General features: G+C 39.0%; 1 protein-coding gene across 1 annotated transcript in view; it reads right to left on the bottom strand.

Moving 5' to 3' along the window:
• LOC123757436 (tyrosine-protein kinase Abl) overlaps positions 1-19386 on the bottom strand; it is a 106113-nt gene that overhangs the window by 21771 nt on the left and 64956 nt on the right. Inside the window, exons 21-22 of the mRNA XM_069327444.1 lie at positions 15571-15668; positions 3859-4036 (exon numbers count right to left, since the gene is read on the bottom strand). Of these exons, the coding sequence (XP_069183545.1) occupies positions 3859-4036; positions 15571-15668 (276 nt within the window). The remainder of the gene's footprint in view (positions 1-3858; positions 4037-15570; positions 15669-19386) is intronic.

Below are 19386 nucleotides of genomic sequence, written 5' to 3'. Positions count from 1 at the left end.
TCAGACCCAGAAGCTCCGGCTGGAGGACCAGGCTCGAATGCCTCCATCGCCACACTGCAAGGGAACTTCCCTGAAACTGCAAGAGTCTCAACACCATCTGAACCCTGCCGAGACTCCGAAGCCGGAAGCAAGGAGGGGAGGACCAGGACGCACAACAGAAGGAGGTGGACAAGAAGGTGCGGACGTAACCAAAGGCGAAGTGACTAAAACCCCAAGTCCGGGTCCCTATAACTAAAGCGGAGCAGTCGCGGGGCATCTGTGGTAACAACCAACTTAGCGCGCTGTAGCAATCGAAATCGAGCATGCAACACTGAAGCTGCCTGCACCCGCACATCATGATCATCGGTCTGGGAGAACTGGAATACAAACAAGCAACAAAACTCGCAAGACTCCAGGTCGAGTGTGTCACTGACCCAACAGGCAGCATGACGACACCAGGTGTCACCCTTGTCTCAGGGTGACACCCGGTGAGTGTCACTCTGAGACAAAGGGACAAAGCAACCTTCAGACTCGCACAAAGACTTCAGACAGGGAAGATTTCCCGAGACCTGGAACTTCAAGAACAAGAGGTCATAGATTTAAACTAGCTAAACACAGATGCCGAAGAAATATAAGAAAATTCACCTTCGCAAACAGAGTGGTAGACGGTTGGAACAAGTTAAGTGGGAAGGTGGTGGAGGCCAAGACCGTCAGTAGTTTCAAAGCGTTATATGACAAAGAGTGCTGGGAAGACGGGACACCACGAGCGTAGCTCTCATCCTGTAACTACACTTAGGTAATTACAAAGCGAGAGGGTGACCCAGGGGTTGCATCCATTGGACCACAGAGCCCCAGTGGGGTTCCTCAGGGCTCCTTAGTCATGGTATTGCACTAAGGAAAGCCCAGGCAGGGTACTACTAACCGGCACACAAAACTACCAAGCGAACTGCTAAAGCTGAACCCCCCCCCCCCCCCCCCCCCCCCGGGACGTGTACACTCACAGGGGCCTAGCAGAGGACCACCAAATTACAATAGAGTGTGACCAAGCAAAGACAGACCCCCCCCCCCCACCAGGCAGGAAAAATACTTTATAGAAAAGCTTGAGTTAATTAAATACATAAAATACAATTTTTAAATCAAATTATTTTTATTTATTAATTATTTATTATTTAAATTATTTTAAATTAAATTAATAAATTTTTTTGGGGCATGGGAAATTCAACAGGTGAGGTTCAATGACAACATTTTGGGATCATGGCAATATCTTTACATAGTGATTTAAAAATCTGGCTCCTAAGAAATACAAGCAAGAATGTTGAAGTCTTTTTACAGTTCTCCTATTAATTGTCCTTCATATAATTGCTTTAAATTAAAAAAAATTCTAACACTAATGTGGCTTTTTATACAGTATGAAAATACAAACTACTAGGGCTAGCATTTAATGGTTATCATCTGATATCACACTTTTCCATATGCTCCGACGTGACGTATACCAAGGGAGACGTTATTATCCCTTGTTTGGTGGCATTATGATTTGCTCTTGGTATGTGAGGAAAATACACACTAATAAATCCAAGCAACTTGTTACACATTTTGTGATTTATCTGAATAATGTCGTCTGGTTTAGTAGCCCCTCTGAAAAGTTGTTCAGTTGATAGGTATATCTAAAATATCACCCAATTGTTGACTCATCCACAAACTAGAAAATGAAGGGACGACGACGTTTCGGTCCGTCCTGGACCATTCTCAAGTCGAGTGTGAGAATGGTCCAGGACGGATCGAAATGTTGTCGTCCCTTCATTTTCTAGTGGGTGGATTGGTCAACATACTTCAGCCACGTTATTGTGACTCATCGCCTGCATCATCCAATTGATGGATCTGTGAAAAATTGTTTGGTTGATACGTCTATCTGAAAAGTTGTCAAGTTGATGGGTCTATCTAAAAAACTGTCCACTTCACAGGTCTATTAACACTTTAGTGCGCGCGGCACTAGCTGGAAAAAAAAGCGGATTGTGCGCGCGGCGTTCTGGGTGCTCAAGCGTAAACACAAAAAAGTTTATAATCTTTTCACGCTCCTAACATCAATTCTCGAGCTACGTTTTTCATTTTGGTATCAATGCGTTGACAATAAAAGTCTACAAGATCATATGCATAAAATGTCACCCAAGCATTTGGTATCCCACCACGAATTAAATAAACACGAAGATGACTCGCCGTGACACCCAAACAGGAAGTAAATGTTCATACTCTTTCGTTTGTTGCCAGCCTCACAGTCATCCTACAGCGCTTATTTTGATATCACTGAACTCGCAATAAAATTCCCCACCCAGACATATGCCTATCAATGTCTAATTATGTTCCGTACGAGTGTGGGAACTGGGCGAAGCGTTAGCCGTGATTTCAGCAGCGACGACACTGTTGTGATGCAGCGCTTTGAAAGTTTATACTTATTTCACTGTCCTGACATTATTTCTCGAGCAACGTATTTCATTTTCATAGCAATGTGTTCGCAATAGAAAGTTCTATAAGAACATGGGTAGAATTGGCCAACAGAGCGTCAAATAAATTTGCGGCGAATAAAATCTTACGCGAATCTTACGCGTGTTTTTACCCGTGAGCGTAAAAAGTTTTTACTTTGCTCATGTTTTATCAAGTTTATACTTGATTCATTCCGTTTTTTTGTTTGTATAGTGTTCGGAATAAAATTCTCTACACAGACATATGCATATAAATGTAGAATCATGATCGCGGCCAACACAAGAGTGTGTGGAGTGCGCGATTACCTCTTGTGACACCAATTCAATAGTCTCTCCTCTAAGTTACAATACATTGCTGTTTTCTCAAATAGGCACAGTGCCTATTAGAGAAAACAAAAATTTAATGGCAAACATATTCATACAAACCCCAAGTCGATCGAGTAGTAAATACCCAATATAACACTGTCCGTAAATTTACGTCGTGATCCGACAAGCAGTTAGGGAAACTGCCCGTAAGTCCAAGTCGAAAATCCAGGAAAGTGTTAACCTGAATTTACCTGACGACCACTCTCTCTCTAGTGGCCTTGACGAGGACAGGAAGCTAGCAGCTTGTCAAAGGTCCCAGCATTTGTTCTGATGATTTTATCCAGCTGGATTTTGCATTGCAGCAAAATTTTGGTATTTATGGCTTGAGTGGGTAGGCAGTTCCACGGGTTTATAACCCTATGAGTGAAAAAGCATCTTCTAGTTTTCCGTTCTCCAATATGACTTTTTGAGCTTGAACCCATTGTTCCTTGTTTGTGTTACATCTGATCTTATAAAGAAGTGGTCCGGATCAATATCCTCCAAATTATTAAATACTTCACAAGTTTTGATAAGCTGTCTAGTTTATTGGGCCTGTCTGAATAGTTATCCAGTTGAGGGGTCAATCTGAAAATTATTTATACATTTAATCAAGAGATTGTGACTAATATCTGACTCTTGTTGTGTCCCATTTGCTATGCTCAGCCACACTGTGCTCACTTTTTTGCGCATAAGCTAGTCCCAGACCTTGCACATCTTTCCAATGTTATGTGACTATCTTGCTATTCAGATTTTATGTGATACAGGTACTTTTAAAGTTTTTCCATAAATCTTGGTGCATTATTTCTGAAAGGATACTGGAGTCCCTAATTCTGAAAATGTAGTTCAAGATATATACCGTTATAAATTTATTAGGTATATATATACCTTTATGTTAAGATATGTAATTGCATTTGCTTAGTAAAATACTAATTGCTCATATATAACCTACAGTATACCCTAAATTTCCTATTTACAGCATAAACAATACTCACAGACAAATTATTTTCAACTTAAGACATAAATTCACTATCTGGAAATCCAAAATTTGTTTACCGACCTAAAGGACTGAAGGTGCGGAGGGTCTGCTCTAAACGTGGAGTGAGTAGACGTAAGACCTTGTGTAGTAGGTAGAGACTGAGCGCCAGAATCCTCAGTGTCGGGTGTTCTCTCACGAAGTTCACTCTCGCTCTCTGCATCATTGCTGCTAGCCAAGTCGGCCAAGTCCTTCTGGATTCCTGGAATTCCCGTCAACATTACTCGAGTTACAAAATATTTTTTCACATAATATTAACCGTTAAATGGTTCCAGTCACTCTCTTAGTCAAATGTGCTTTCTTTGAAGGAGCCCCTTGGTGGCATCCTGTAGCTATCTTGCCGAGATTGCTCAATACTACAAATCATATCAGTTGTGGGAGTTTCTGCTTGGCCTACCGGAGCCAGAAGATGGCCCCTCTCACATAGGTACAGAGAGGAATTGACATTCTGCCATTTCACTGGATAAGCATCCAGAAAGTCAGCGAAACTTTACAGACAACTGCTGGGTTTACAAGACTCAAAGCATTAAAACTTCCAAATAACTCCCCAAAGGACTTAAATGAAACAAATTAATTCACTTAAAACTAGTTTGAACCTCTTATTACCAATCTCCGCCACCAGGCAGCCGAGAGCTCAGTCCTCTGCCAGCTCGCTAGCCAGTTCTGTCGCTGATGTGTTGGCTACTGCATCACATTAGTACTCCATGGTCATTTGTGGTGGGTCTTGGTGTTTGTAAGACAAGTGCTGGCCATCCTATGACTTGTTCTGATGAGGCCATTTGCTTGTGTATTCTTCCAACATAGAATTAGCTTCATGAGTGCATTTTCTATCTTGTGTTCTTGTATGGATTCACCTTTTTCACTCTGAATTGCAAGCATCCAGAGGTTACTTCCCTGGGTGTTCATTTAGATCTGACTTTACACTGACAAAGTAACTTCTTTGGTACATTAGGGAGTTCACCTTTTTGAGACCTGGCCACCTGGGTAGTAAAGTACCTTACTTCGGGCATTACAAGAGTTGTTTGACTTCTACACACACAAATCACATTATCGTGATAAATCAATGAGAAAATCCATAGGAGCTCATTGACATATCACAATAATGTGATTTCTGTGTATTGAAAGAGGGGCATCAAAAGTAGAATTACTGGATGACAAAGCCGAAGTGCATGGGAGAATTGTGTGAAACCCTGGTTCAGCTACAGTGGAAGTCTCTCAAATCCTCAAGGGTGCAGGAGTACCCCAGGTTGCAATTCTTTTGACAATTTTGTGGAGGTTGTCGTCGTGTGCGCATCTGGGAATACCCAGCGCATAGGTTCGAATCCTCATCATGGCCCCCCTGTGCATTTTCTCATTGTTTGACTTCTGTTTAGGCATGTGGATTAGGTTGTTCAAGTAGGTTATGTTCAGGATGCACTTGGGACTCGCTCGATTTGTTTATACAACACACTGTGGTCACCATTTGCAGTCCTGCCATGGTCCACTTAGCTGTTTTTGGTTCCCATCCCTTTGGTGAGCATCTCCAGCACCCAGGAACACCTTACCTTGCAGTTATCTTGCAATGATTCGGAGGATCAACATCTCCGCAGCCTGGTCTCTGACCAGGCCTCCTGGTGGGCTCTGGTCAACCAGACTGTTTGACATGGCTGCTCACTGTTTGGTTCATCAGATATCCTTTGAAGGTGTTAATCAAGTTCTCATTTGAACACTGTAAGAGATGGGCCAGTTATGCCCCTTATGTAGAGGTAGAGTGTTGAAAAGTCTTGGGTCATTGATGTTCATAGAGTTCTCTTTCAACATACCTACTGCACCTTTACATATTCTGCACATCCTGCCATGTTGTCTGGTCTCATATGGTGTTTTTCTGTGTGCAGATTTGGAACCAGTCGTCTTAGTATTTTCCCAAATGTAAATTATTAAGTCTCCCACCTGCACTTTAAGGAATAGAGATATTAAAATTTTGAGGGGTCCCAATAATTTAAACGTTTTATTGAGTAAATTCTAGCAGGATCTAAATCTTTGCATGCTCTCCAGATCCTCAATTTCACCAGATTTAAATGGGGCTGTTAGTAACAATATTACACCCTAGAGAGCACTACTGTCTTAAAAAGTATCATTGGTATAGCATCTCTTATTTGAAAGGTCTTTGTTATCCAACCTGTCATTTTTCTTTCAGTTGTGACAGCTACTTTAATGTGTGTTTTTTAAAAGCAAGATTTTCAAACATGATTACTATAAAGTCTTTTGCACTTTTATTATAATTTTTTTTTTTTTTTTTTTAAGTGTGGTTTGACTGCATTTTGTATGTGGTTTGTTTTGATACAGTACAACCCCAGTTCTGCGAACTATATGGGACCAACCCCAATTCGGTGCAATCAGAGATGCCTCCAGGAAGGATTTCCCCCCACCATATGGAGTTATTTCACTTCACGAAATTTTCATTTCAACCTGTGATATAATAGACCAAGTGAACATATCTTGGAGGGGAAGGGGGGAGGGAACACATCTAGCTTATTTCTCACATTCCCCGCCTTAATACTCATCGTTCATTTTAGTATCAAATTGTTGGCAATAGACCAGCTCGCATTAAAAAAAAAAAAAAAAAAAAAAAAAAAAAAAAAAAAAAAAAAAAAAAAAAAAAAAAAAAAAAAAAAAAAATCCCATAATAATCTGACAAATGGAATTTTTATAAATATTTTAATTGTAGACAGTGTTAACGTCCTCTGCTGAACTATGTGTATTGATTTAAGGACTGCAATAACGATATCATGAAGCCAAAGTGTTAAGCATCATGTTTGCTGTGGCCCATTGCAAGGCCTAATTAATACCTGAAAATCCTAGTGTCACCTGCAAAAGATGACATGGTACTATTTTGTATCCATGTCTATGTCTGAGATGACAACCCATCCTCCTGTTTTCACAGTAAATTTTCTATGTACTTGATCATACCAATATGTAGTAATGAAGCCCCTACAAGCCACTTTATTTTGTACTTAAAAAAAAAAAAAAAAAAAGTCTGGGGAAAAAATACTGCTAAAAACCAAACTTAAATATTCCTTGGGCTGATATAGTTCATATGTACTATATTTGTTTAGGAGGTCCACGGTTGTTCAACATCCTCTCAGCAACTATAAGAAATATTGCCGGGACAACGGTGGACATCTTCAAGAGAAAACTAGATAATCTTTTCCAAGGAGTGCCGGACCAACCAGGCTGTGGTGGGTATGTGGGCCGCTCCAAGCAACAGCCTGGTGGACCAAACTCTCACAAGTCAAGCCTGGCCTCGGGCCAGGCTTGGGGAGTATAAAAACTCCCAGAACTCCATCAGACAGGTATCAAGCAGATATCAGGCCTCAGTTAGCATGCACACTATTAGGCCTAGGATGGTTAGGTTAGATTAAGTGTATTACCATCATAAATGTAAAACATTTCCAGTTTGTTAAAATTGAGTACTACAAATGTCTACTATCTGCTTGGCAATCACAACATACTTGTATTTTCGACTCGCATTATTACTATAATTAGTTTCATTTTAGGAGGATGAGCTTGACTTGAGGATAAGAAAAAATACTGAAGCAGGCACACTACCTTGGGGGACTCAACTTTTCATGATGGATGATCTGGATTTTTTTTTTTTTACTAATACATTCTAGGTTCTATTTGTCAGAAAATAAAAGATAAATCTTCCTACTTTGCCAGAAATTCCTATTGAGCACATTGTGTGTGCAATAACACCACAGTCACACACTTGTCAAAAGCTTTCACAAAATCTGTGTATATTACATCAGCATTTTGCTCGTCTTCCATGGCACCCAGGGCCGTGTCATAGCAGTTGTGAGAGGCAGGAGCACCCTGTTCTGAACCCGTGTTGTCCAGGGTTATGTAGATGCTGTGACTCCATATGTCTCTTGATCTTACTACTTACCACTTTTCAAAGATTTTTATGATGTGTAATGTTAGTACTATTGGTCTATAATTTTGTTTCCATTTGCTTTATTTTCATCTTTATAGAGTGGTACTATCTCTAAGTACGTCGGGGGATAACACCAGTATCTAGGCAACGTCTCCAAATAACATTAAGTGCCTGTGACAGTTTATTTTTTTAATTCTTGATTAATATGGAATTCCAGAAGTCAAGGGCTGGTGTAGTGTGTATGTGCATACTGTCTATGACTACTTCTGAAGTCCAGTAGGGTTAGAGTTACATCTGATATATGATTTTATATTAGTATCACATTCATGAAGAATTCATTATCAATCTTCAATGTGTTTAGGGGTTCACTGAAGACAATCATACTGCATTCTCAGTATTTCACTCATTTCTTTATTGTCATCTGTGAAAGTTTCATCTCCCTTGCCCAAGGACGCAATGCTAGATGTAGCATTTGTTCCAAGTTTTGCATAGGAGAAAAAAAGTGCTTTAGCTTCTTCTCTGTATTGCTTATGGCCTTTTGCTTTGCCTCTCCTGTATTTTATATGATTCTTGTAGGTTTAGCTAGTATAATTTTTGGTCATGAAACAAAGATCTTGTGGGAAATGAACAAGCATTTTCCCACAAACCTAAAGAAATAAAATCTTGATATCACATGAAGGAAGGCAACTCATTTGCTCTGCTACCAATAGCCAAAGGAATAATGTGTGTAGCAGATCTATGAAGAATGGAGAGAGAGAAAGTGCCCTAACTAGAGAAATCAACATAAATAATAGACTAGGGAGGCTCTTAGAGTGTATGGGCAAATATTAAAGATGACACTAGCAAGCATGAAAAAGGGATAAGAAAATAGAGCAATAAGGAAAGCTTGCGAGCCACCAAAGCTGCTGAACTATACCAAGCACGTGTATGTTGCACGAGTGCTTCACATAATGCCACACCACTTTACCAGAGACCTGCTGGTTACAAAGAATGATCTGTGCCCATGTACAAAAGGGAGGTAACGATCAAACGTATATTATGCACGGCAACAGATGCCTAAATTTCTAGTCAAAGGCCCAGAGGATTGTGAATGTGGTAGTAAGACTGACCGAGCTAAGCAATGGCTGTGCATATAGAGCCACCAAGAACCCATGGTACCAAAAAGTACACACAAGCCAAACCAGAAGTATTTATATATATTTACTATCTGTATCTGCAGAATCAAGCAATCACCTCTTGAACCCCACCTTTCTAACCAATAAAGTAAGTAAATAATTATCAGAAGGCGACACCAAACCGGGAAGGCTATGTAGCACCATCAAATGTGCGGGATAATCAGAGGGCGCTAAATATCACCAAGGATGCCAATACGAGAACAGAAACGCACAAGGCGAACAATATCAAAAGTATCAGTCACAACCAATTTAAAAAGGTGGGGTCTTACACACATGCACACACACATCCTCAGAAAGCAGCCCATAGCTGCTGTCTAACTCCCAGGTACCTATTTATTGCTAGTTGAACAGACCCACCAGGGTGAAAGAAACTCGGCCCATTTGTTTCTACCTCGGCCAGGAATTGAACCCAGGCCCTTAGGACTATGACACCAGACCGCTGTCCACTCAGCCGTGTGGCCCCTACAATGGAAAATGTGGCATGGAAAATGTGACAAAAACTCCTCAAATTCCCAGACCATGATATTTGGATAGATACTTTAACCAACAGTGAGAGGCAAGGACAAAGATATATTACAACAACTCGGAAGAGCACAAAGAATAGAAGGAAGACGGGACACCACAAGCACAGCTCTCGTCTTGTAACCACAATTAATTACAAATGCACACTACTCTAGGGAATAGTCAGATGGGTTTATACTACACTTTCCAATTTCAAAAATGCATTCAAATACATGAATAGAGAAATTATTGCAAGACAAGTTTCTCAACATGATGCTTCCATTAAAATATTCAGCAGCTGCTGAATATCCATATCTCAAAACACGCACACACACACAAAAAAAAAAAAAAAAAAAAAAAAAAAAAAAAAAAAAAGAGAGCTAAGAGGAAAGGTCAGAGGCACCAAATGTACCAAAACTTATAGAAGAAGAAAAAGGGACAAAATGATCACCATATACAAAATTGACTGATTTTTATACAATTTTAAAGGAAAATTGTTTGAAACTCCAAACATTGTGAAGAAAACATAAGTTTAAATTATAACAAAAATTAGGCCAAAAAACGAACAAAACTTATCTTTTACAGAATAGTAGGTTGATGGAATTAAATGAGACTAATAGGGTTCTACAGCACAGTAGTCTGCATCCTCATCTCACAACCAAGGGATCCAGATTCAATCCCCAGGCAGCACAGAAACATTAACCTTTTGACTCTGCATCACATCAGGTGATGGAGGGTGGCTAAATCTGGCCAAACTGCACATCCCATCAGGAGAAGCGTTAGGGGATTGTGTACGATTTAAAAGTCCTGCACATACATGGGGCTCACATCTGCTTTCTCAAACCTCCATTAACCATCCCCCCCCCCCATCTTAAAAAAAATCCAGAGTCCCTCACTTTATTTCCTTCTAGGACCTTATTAAGAAAATGAAGACCATGTCTGGCACATCACCATCCAGTGTGTGGAGGTGCAGAGCAGCCATAATAGGAACCATTGAACGTTTAACAATAGCAAGTAAGTGATTACCATGAATATTTTTACAGCCAAAATGTGTGCTATGTGCAATTATAAGATTTAGGCTAATGTATATATACATTAGTATGAATAAATATATGCTGTATGTAGACATATATCTGTACATACATATATTTTCAAAGTTATACATAATGAACACCACATTTGACACATCAATACAACCTGTTAGCACAAAAACTAAACTAAATAAATAAAGTGAGAAACAATGAAAATAAATCAAAGTTATTCCCGTGCAGCACCTCACATCACTTCTGCCGAAAAATTAAACTAGCATTAGAAGAATACAAAAACTTTAACATAAGGTGAATTCCTTTCACCTAATGCCTCTGTTCACCTAGCAGTAAATAGGTATCCAGGAGTTAAGCAACTGTTGTGGGTTCCATCCTGGATTAGGTCATCAGTAGTTAGCCTAGGGATCCCCCGTGGTAAGCCCAAGTACAGTACAGTGTGCCAACACCATTGAAAACTTGAAAATGTCCCGTGATAAATTACAGGGATTATGGAACACCACAAGGAAAGCTCTCGTCACGTAACTACACTTTGGCAATTACACACAAAAAACTATTTCATGTACATCCTCATTAACTCATTTTGCCACTCATTCAGTTTTCTTTTCACAAAGTTTTACTTTATCTAATCCAAACAAAATAAAGATAACGTTTCATATAAAAAAATATATATATATTTTTTATCAACACACATTAAAATAATGTCTTAGTTATGCACAAAAAAATTAATAGATAAGCCTAGGTTTATAAATGCAAGTCAAGCAATTCTAATGTCAAAATATTATCCAGAACACAACAAGAATGGAAATAACATGTTTTCCATACAAAATACTTACCCACGGATGCAGGCCATCGGCCTGTTTAGGTAGTACTTAAAGTAATGATCTGGACCATCATACATATATTCATGTAAAAGGCTATTAGAAAAGTAGAAATTGGTACTTTTAAATTTGGACAAACAGGAAAAGTTTGTATTGATGTTGAAAAGAAAACCTAACCTAACTTTCCCAGGCCTAATACCCACAATATAAGGCCTAATAGAGTACATACATACATACATACATACTATATTATAAATATATATATATATATATATATATATATATATATATATATATATATATATATATATATATATATATATATATATATATATATATATATATATATATATATTATATATATATTATATACAGGTATATATATGCTATACTAGACCTATGAATACTTAAATTTGGTTTTCAGCTTTATTTTTTTCAGACTTTAAAATGAATAGTACAGTACCAAATTTTACTATCTAATTGTTCATTATGTCTATATATGTACGATGGTCCACATAGCTACAAAAAGTACTACCTAAGCAGGAGGAAGGGTTGAAGAATGATATATCAGTCCATTCTCTCATCTAATACCTCATTTTTATGAAATCGTTTTGACGTTTTCTATACATCAGCCTCGATAGGTTACGAGGATTGCTGGGGTTTATATATTTCAGGTTAGGCAAAACGGTAAAATTTTTGCAGTGGGAAATCGAGAGAATGGAGTAGATATACAGTACAAAGGTCAACATAAACATACACATGCATACACATACATGTCACAGAAAATTTTACTCCGACAACTTGCATGATTTTGACCGATTCTTGAATATTTTGTATCACTCATTAAAACACCAGTTTTGTGTTACTGATAATGGTCATATGCTGATAATGGTAATATATCATGCTCATATTGATGCCATGTCCTGCTGGGCATGGTGCCAAATCATGAGAGCCTCAACATCATCATCATATGACTAGTAGCACTAAACTAGATATATTAAAATAAATTTGAACTTTTTTAGCTAGTCACTAACAAATGTTTGACTGCTATACATGGATCAATAATGATTAAAAGCTCCAATTTATTTTAACCGTTAGACCGCGCATATTACCGCGCATATTGGGGATATATTAGCAAAAAATATTCAAATTATGTTAAAGTAACTTAAAAATGTTAAACAAATCTCCAACTTATTGGCTTCAGTGTTGTGAAAGTTTCATCAAAATAGTTTCAGAAATTAATTTTAGACAAATTTAAAAAAAATAAGTACATTTTGTTGATAAGGAGAACAGCTCCTAATAACTGGAACTGAAGGATTATGGAGTAATAAAGAGATGCAAGAACCTGTCCTATGCTCAAAGAAGAAGAATAGTAAGAAGTGTCCACAAAGTGGATATGCAGTTGGTGCCTTTGTATCAGTGCTGAGTAATACATAATAACACAAATAATAATAAATATGTTAATATGCTCTATTTTGTTATATATCATATAAAATACATTGTCCAATGTTAATATATGTTACTTTCATCAATGTCCCCCCCCCCCAAAATTTTTTTTTTGGGGGGGGGGGAATTTTTTTCCTCCTTTGTTTGTTATCTGATTTCGTTGTAACCTTTACATCCTGGAGAATGCAGATGCTTTCCAAACTATGTGAAGATAGAATGAAATTAGTCAACAAATAAATCGGCCATAACTTGTAAAACTTGGGACTTTTAATTTTTTTGGCTGATTTTTTCTTTGATTTCAATCTCTATTTTCTTTGTCTCTTTAGGTTGTTTTGATGATTAGGGACCATATTAGGGCTTTTTCACTTATATAAAGTATACCCTAAATATATCCCCTAAATCATTATAATTATTATAATTACTGTATCCCGATATTTGTGTTTTTGCGGGTTATTTTTTCTTCACTTCATTTCAACACCCATTGACCTACAGCTTTCACATATTCGAGTATGAATGCCAAACAATGTTAATTAAAACATACAATTAAATAAACAAATTAAAACTACCTTTATTCATTGTTGATAACTTCAACTTCAATTATCTCTGAAACTAGAGTTTCAACTTTGAGAGGCTTCTAAAATTCTAGTTTTTGACTGATTCTCATTATTTTGACATATTGTGTGCTCAGCTGTCTGTTCTACAATCCCTTCAGAATGGATTTTTCATAAACTTTATACATTTGGAGTTATAATTTTTTTTGGTCTAAATTTGCCGCATATTTCAAATGCACTATTGACGATTTTTTTTACAGTAACTACTATATACTGAAAAACCTATATTCTAATTTGACGAAAATGAATATCATATGCTATTCTGAGAGAATAACATCATTAAATGATCAATTGGTGATAGTTCATATTTTTTATTCTGAATTGAAAATCTGAAATTTTCAATATTCAATTTTAAAATTAATTTTGAATCTCTTTATTTTTCAAGTTACGCTGTGATCATTTAGACAAAGTTGAAGCATTTGCCTAGTTGATTATGCCAAAAAAATTTGTAAGTGTTTTGAGCAAGTTATAAAAAACTTATGTTAAATGGTTTTAAGTCAAATCATATATGTATGTATTGCACGGTCTAAGGGTTAAAGCAATAGACATCTAGTTCACAGATCTGAAAATAAAGAGTGATGGCATTTTGGTTCATTCTGGACCATTATCTTGGTCTAGGACAATGTGATAATGGTCTAGGGCAGACCAAACCATCGTCACTACCTATATTTTCAGATGTGTGGGTTGGTTGTCTAATTTTCAGACGTGTTATTGTGACTTACTGTCTGCTGAAGGCAATACGTGCAAGGGGAATTTCAAATAATAAAACCAAGGAATAATCTAACTTAATTAAATGCCTTGCAATAATTCTAATAATAAGGTTAAGATAAAATACATAAAAGGCCAATTGTTTGCAAATGATGAACTTAAAACTTGCAGAAGACAAATGCCACCATTTAATAAGCTCACTAGTGGGCAGTCATGGAAATCCTCCTTGTTTATATATCATAATGGGCTGGCATATAAAAATGCACAGATTTTACAAGGATATTTTGTGAAAAAATCTATTTTAGTACGTTTCAAAATACATTTATTGACAATGTTGTTCGAGTGGTTTTGTAGGAGAAAGTATGATTTTATGCACATCAATACACAACACACACAGTTGTTGGTGAACCAAAAATGTGCATTCTATCTGATATACAGTAACCATATGAGGGGAAGCAGTGAAGCTGCCTTTTTGTTTCTCAATTAAAAATTGAATACATGTACATTAGAAAGCATCCCAATCAATAATTAAAAAAAAAATTACTTTATTAATCAAAATAATATAAATCTTTAGTCAATCTAACCAAATTATGTGATAAAATCACTCTTTCTTAGAAGGAATAAGGAGAAAAGCTTTACAAAATCACACTACAAAGTTGTCTTAGAGTCATGAGGGAAGTAGATATATCTAAGACAATAGAGGATAGTTGGGAAAGAAGCAGAGAGCAGGAGGCCACAAACTAATACCACAAGCTCAAGGAACTTGCCTGTTATGTTAGGAAGTGCTTATTACATCAATAACAAATTTAATAAGTCATTTACTTTAATTGATATACTGACTGTACCTGATGTGCTAACTGATATACTAACTAACTGATGTAGTAACAAACTGTTGTACTAATTATAACTGATCTACTAACTGTAATTGATGCATTAACTAGTCTCAAAACCCACTTTACACATTTGATTTTCAGAAAAGTTTGCATTGGATAATTTTTCAAGTGGTGTATCCTTACCCTAAGTAAGGAAGACCGCAATAGACCTATCAGGCTTTCTGTCCACAAAAATGGGAAACCAAACCACATACAGTACTGTATTTATGCAAACTTCTTTAAATGCATTACATCATATCAAATATATATACTGTGTATATATACTGTATTACAAAGTTTTCATCACATGCAATAGCCCTTTTAACAAATTCTCCGAGTTGAAATGTAACTAAGAGTGTACATCATCATCAGTACAATACAGAGTCCGCTAAGCCTACATTCACAACTGGTAAGAGCAACACCGTCACCAGTGATGAACATAGGGTTATTAATCCCGAGTGAAGTTCATTACACCTCCAATCATTACAAACTGATCAGTTCATAGGCTGCACCTACACCAAACTTAGCATAGACCTGGCAAGTACAGTAATAATCTAATCTTAAAACTCTTCCACTTCAGGCAAGTCTGAGTTGGCAGAAACAAAGCACAAAGGCAGAGAAGAGACAGGGACGAAAGACGTGGTACCTTCAAAGATTTTGTCTATACCATTGAATTCATTGAGCTCATCCCCGGCCATTCCAGCAGGAAGATCTTGATCCGTGCACGTACTGTCTCGGAAGGAACTGCAAACAAAATATTAGAAATATATATTAAGATTTTTCAATGTCACATGTATTTAAGCTACATGCATATTTGTTTATTGACATGCGTGAGTACATTGTAAGATTGGGTGAAATTGAAGATTTAAACACAGGTTTTATATTCTAGAAATTAAATGATAAATCCTTAAATACTTGAATAACAATCAAGTCTATACTGTATATTTAAACTTCTGAGCTAAGCCCTTTTGGTTGCACCTCGAGCCAAGATTTAAAATGCTGTAATGAACATGTGGGCCTGCAGGCTGCTGCAAGCAATAGCCTTATAGACCAAGTTATTAAGACAAGTTTCTTATCACAAGACAGAGGATACACCTCCCACCCTCCCGTCCTTTCAGGAGCCAGTAAAGAACAAGAGGACGACAGCAGGAAGAGATCAAAAGACAGCTCCAGGTGGAGGCAGAATAAAATAAGAACTCCCTCCAGAGTGGTACTAGGGGAAAAAAAGCAACATCAGAAAACAAAACCAAAAGAGTCAAAGATTCTAAACAGTGAGAATTCAGACTCTAGCCAATAAGAAATAGAAAGTTCTCAAACTTTTGGCCAACCCATAAGAGAAGAGGCACAGCATAACCAGCAAGTGGAGTGCTGGCCACAACACACACTCTGGGCTACATGGGTTGATCTAACAAAAATGTATTTATGCTATACAAAGCAGGATCACTACAGTCCAGAATCAAGAAGCCAAAAATTGCCTGAAACTGAATAGCGTACTGTCCTAACCTGACCAGTCAGCAACAAACAATGCTCACTCTGCCTGCACATGACACGTCGCCTCACAGATTAATGCCCAAGGTGGCAGCATGGCCAATTGATTGGACCAGCCACACACACACATTGCACACTCATGGGTGGAAAAGACACTGAGCTTAAGAATGGAGTGGCAGACACCGGGGGCATAACTGCTGAAGGGAAAAGCTAAACAAAAATTAAAAAACTACTGGCAATAAAAACAGGAGAAAACTGAGTAGGGAGAACAAAGTGATCCAACAAGTAAACATTCCCAAAGCACAAAGCACATCCCAGGCAGCGATACCTATAATAATGGATACACTACTTCATAAGGATATTATTACCTCGCCCTATTTCTCCCGTTTCTAAGGGGAGCCCCTTGTGGTTCCCCTGAAGCTATCTCGTTGAGATGGCTCCCAACTACTAAATTACATCAGCTGTGGAGTTCTGTTTGGCCTACCGGGGAACAGAGCCAGAACCTGGCCCTCCCCCCCCCCACCCCTCGCAGAGGTGCAGAGAGCAGGTGACAGTTCACCATCCGAACGGGTAAGCATCCAGAAAATCAGCGAACCAATACAGACCACTGCTGGCTTCAAAGAGACTGAAGCCTCAAACCTGCCAAATGAACTCCCCCAACAATGTAAACAAACTATCGAATCTCTTAGAACTAGCACAAGCTCATTAGTATTACCTCCCCAACCAGGTAAAGTGGAATGGGGCTGGAGCTCCCAGTCCTCCCCAGCCCCTTACACCAGTTCTCATGCCGATGTGAATGCATCTGGAGGTCCACTGTAGAGCTCCCGAGTCATCAGTAAACTACTTTTAAGCACTCAGAACTTTGCCCTGCAGGGGACATTTGCCTAGTACTGTTCCTTGTTTTAGTCAAGTTTCATGAGTAGTTTTTCATCTGGTTTGTGTTCTGTAGACCTGTTTCTTTGGCCACTTGGAGTTGCATGTGCTCAGGGTTACCTTCCCTGTGTGTTCCCTGGTGCTTCCCCTGCACTAGCACAGTTCTCTCGTCTGGTGTATTCGGGGGCATGCTCTTGTAGAGGCTGGATGATTGAGGTGGTGGTTGCACCATGGGTAAATCAGGGTTTTTTCTGCCTCTCTCTCTCTAGCCCCATGGTTGGAGCTAGTGTTAGCTGGGGCACACTTGTTCATTCAGCCTGCAAAGGTCGGCCCTAACAACCACGTTAACTATGCTGTGTTAGCTTTCTTTATAATATCCAGCGGGCATCCGCAGTGCTTGGGTGTCCTGCTTGGTTAATCTTTAAGCAGTCTCATTGTGTGCCCAGTTGGATGCCTTGTAGCTAGGCCGTCTTGTTTTTAGGAACACAGAATTGGTGGTGGTGGTGAATTCCACCTTGGTCTGTCTGCACCTCTTCTTCCTTTTCCTTTGGGTGCAGTGTGCCTGGCTTCTGTTCTCCACTTTCCCCTCCCCAACACTCAACTTTCCCTGCTGCTTCTGGCTCCAAAACGACCTAGGATTTTGGAGTCGGGGCAGGGTTTAGCTCGGGATGTGGCTCGGCCATCTCCAGGTGTTACTCCTTCCATTTTGGGTGAAGAGGCAGTTGAGTCACTTTTTCCTGTCAAGATTGTGGGGTTTTCTTCCTTCCAGCTAACCCCTTCCTCCAAGGCCTCTCCTAAGGACTCCACTTTTCTATCCCAGGCAGTGGGTGTGGAGTGACTGCCCCAGAGCCTTCATGCTTGATTTCCCCAGGCTTAGAGAGAGTCAGATAGTGAGTGGGCCTTGGGTTCCCTAAGACCCCACTTGGACCTTTATTCCTTCTGATGGGGTCTTTTGCTTCAGGGGGAAGGGTTTTCATATCCCTCCTCATTGAATGAGTTTGATGCTAGTACAGCTCCCCCAGGGTTCATTTCCAAGTGCCTCTCAATCCATAAGATGCATCTTATCAGAGGTTTCCTTCCTCTTGCCCCCCCCCCCTTTACCTTTCGGTGACTAGGGTAGCTCTCTTCAAGTACCTCCCGCAACACACAGTGTTTGCCTTTATGCTGAACCCTACCTCTTAAGTTTGAGTCTTCTACGCAGTACTGGTAATGCCATGAGGTTCCGGAGTCTTCCTAGCTACTGGACAATCTTTACTTTATCCTTGGGCTTGGCATACCGTCTGTCATTCCCACATTCTCAAATGATGTGAGGTTTTAATCACATTTCTGGTGTTTTAGGGTACTCTCCTTTTTGTCTGCTCAATGACTTCCTGTTTGTTTCCTGCTCTTTCCCTTGGCATGTGGTTGATGAAACAGTGTGTCTAGTTGTCTCTGCTGTTAGCGGCCATCATGACAGATGCCTTGTGGGCTGTCTTGCACTTGGCTATGGTCGTGTATGTCTTGGCCATCATGGAGCTTTATACTGACTGTCCCCACAAGAATGTGGATGCACTCAGCTCTGCATCAGGTATGCACTTTGTTGCCTGCAGTGTATGTGCACTTTACCCAAGCTGTATGCGTCCATGTTCCAGGACATTGATGGCCGTGTTCTACTCTGCCCATCTTGCATGTTGACACACTGTGTTGGTCCAGTTGCTTAATTTGGCTTGATCCTTGACCCTGGTTTTACCTCCTCCCTTGGTGGTTGCTTAGATTTTATTTTTGATGGCAGCTTTATGCCGGCCTATTTCCAATTCTTTCTGTTCTAAGGGTTCTCGCTCTCATCCTCTGAGAGTGAGGATGAGAACCCTAAACATTAGGTCGTCAGACATCATTGTTCCTGCTCATGCAGTGCCTGAGCTCACTTTGTTTTTTTCTAAGGCTATTTTCTGTTGGCATTTGCCTCCATTTGTAGAATTGGGGAGCTTCATGCTCTTTTCTAGTCATGGTTTTGTTCGTTTGGCCCTGGTGGGCATTATGTTCACCTGCCTGCAGCCTTCTCCATTTAGTACTAGTACTAATGAGCTTGTGCTAGTTCAGAGTGATTTAGTAATTTGTTTAC

This window comes from Procambarus clarkii, chromosome 19, assembly GCF_040958095.1.
Source record: "Procambarus clarkii isolate CNS0578487 chromosome 19, FALCON_Pclarkii_2.0, whole genome shotgun sequence".
In the NCBI taxonomy this organism is placed as follows: domain Eukaryota; kingdom Metazoa; phylum Arthropoda; class Malacostraca; order Decapoda; family Cambaridae; genus Procambarus; species Procambarus clarkii.
The sequence above is the reverse complement of the archived record's forward strand: the minus strand, read 5'-3'. Positions and strand labels throughout refer to the sequence as shown.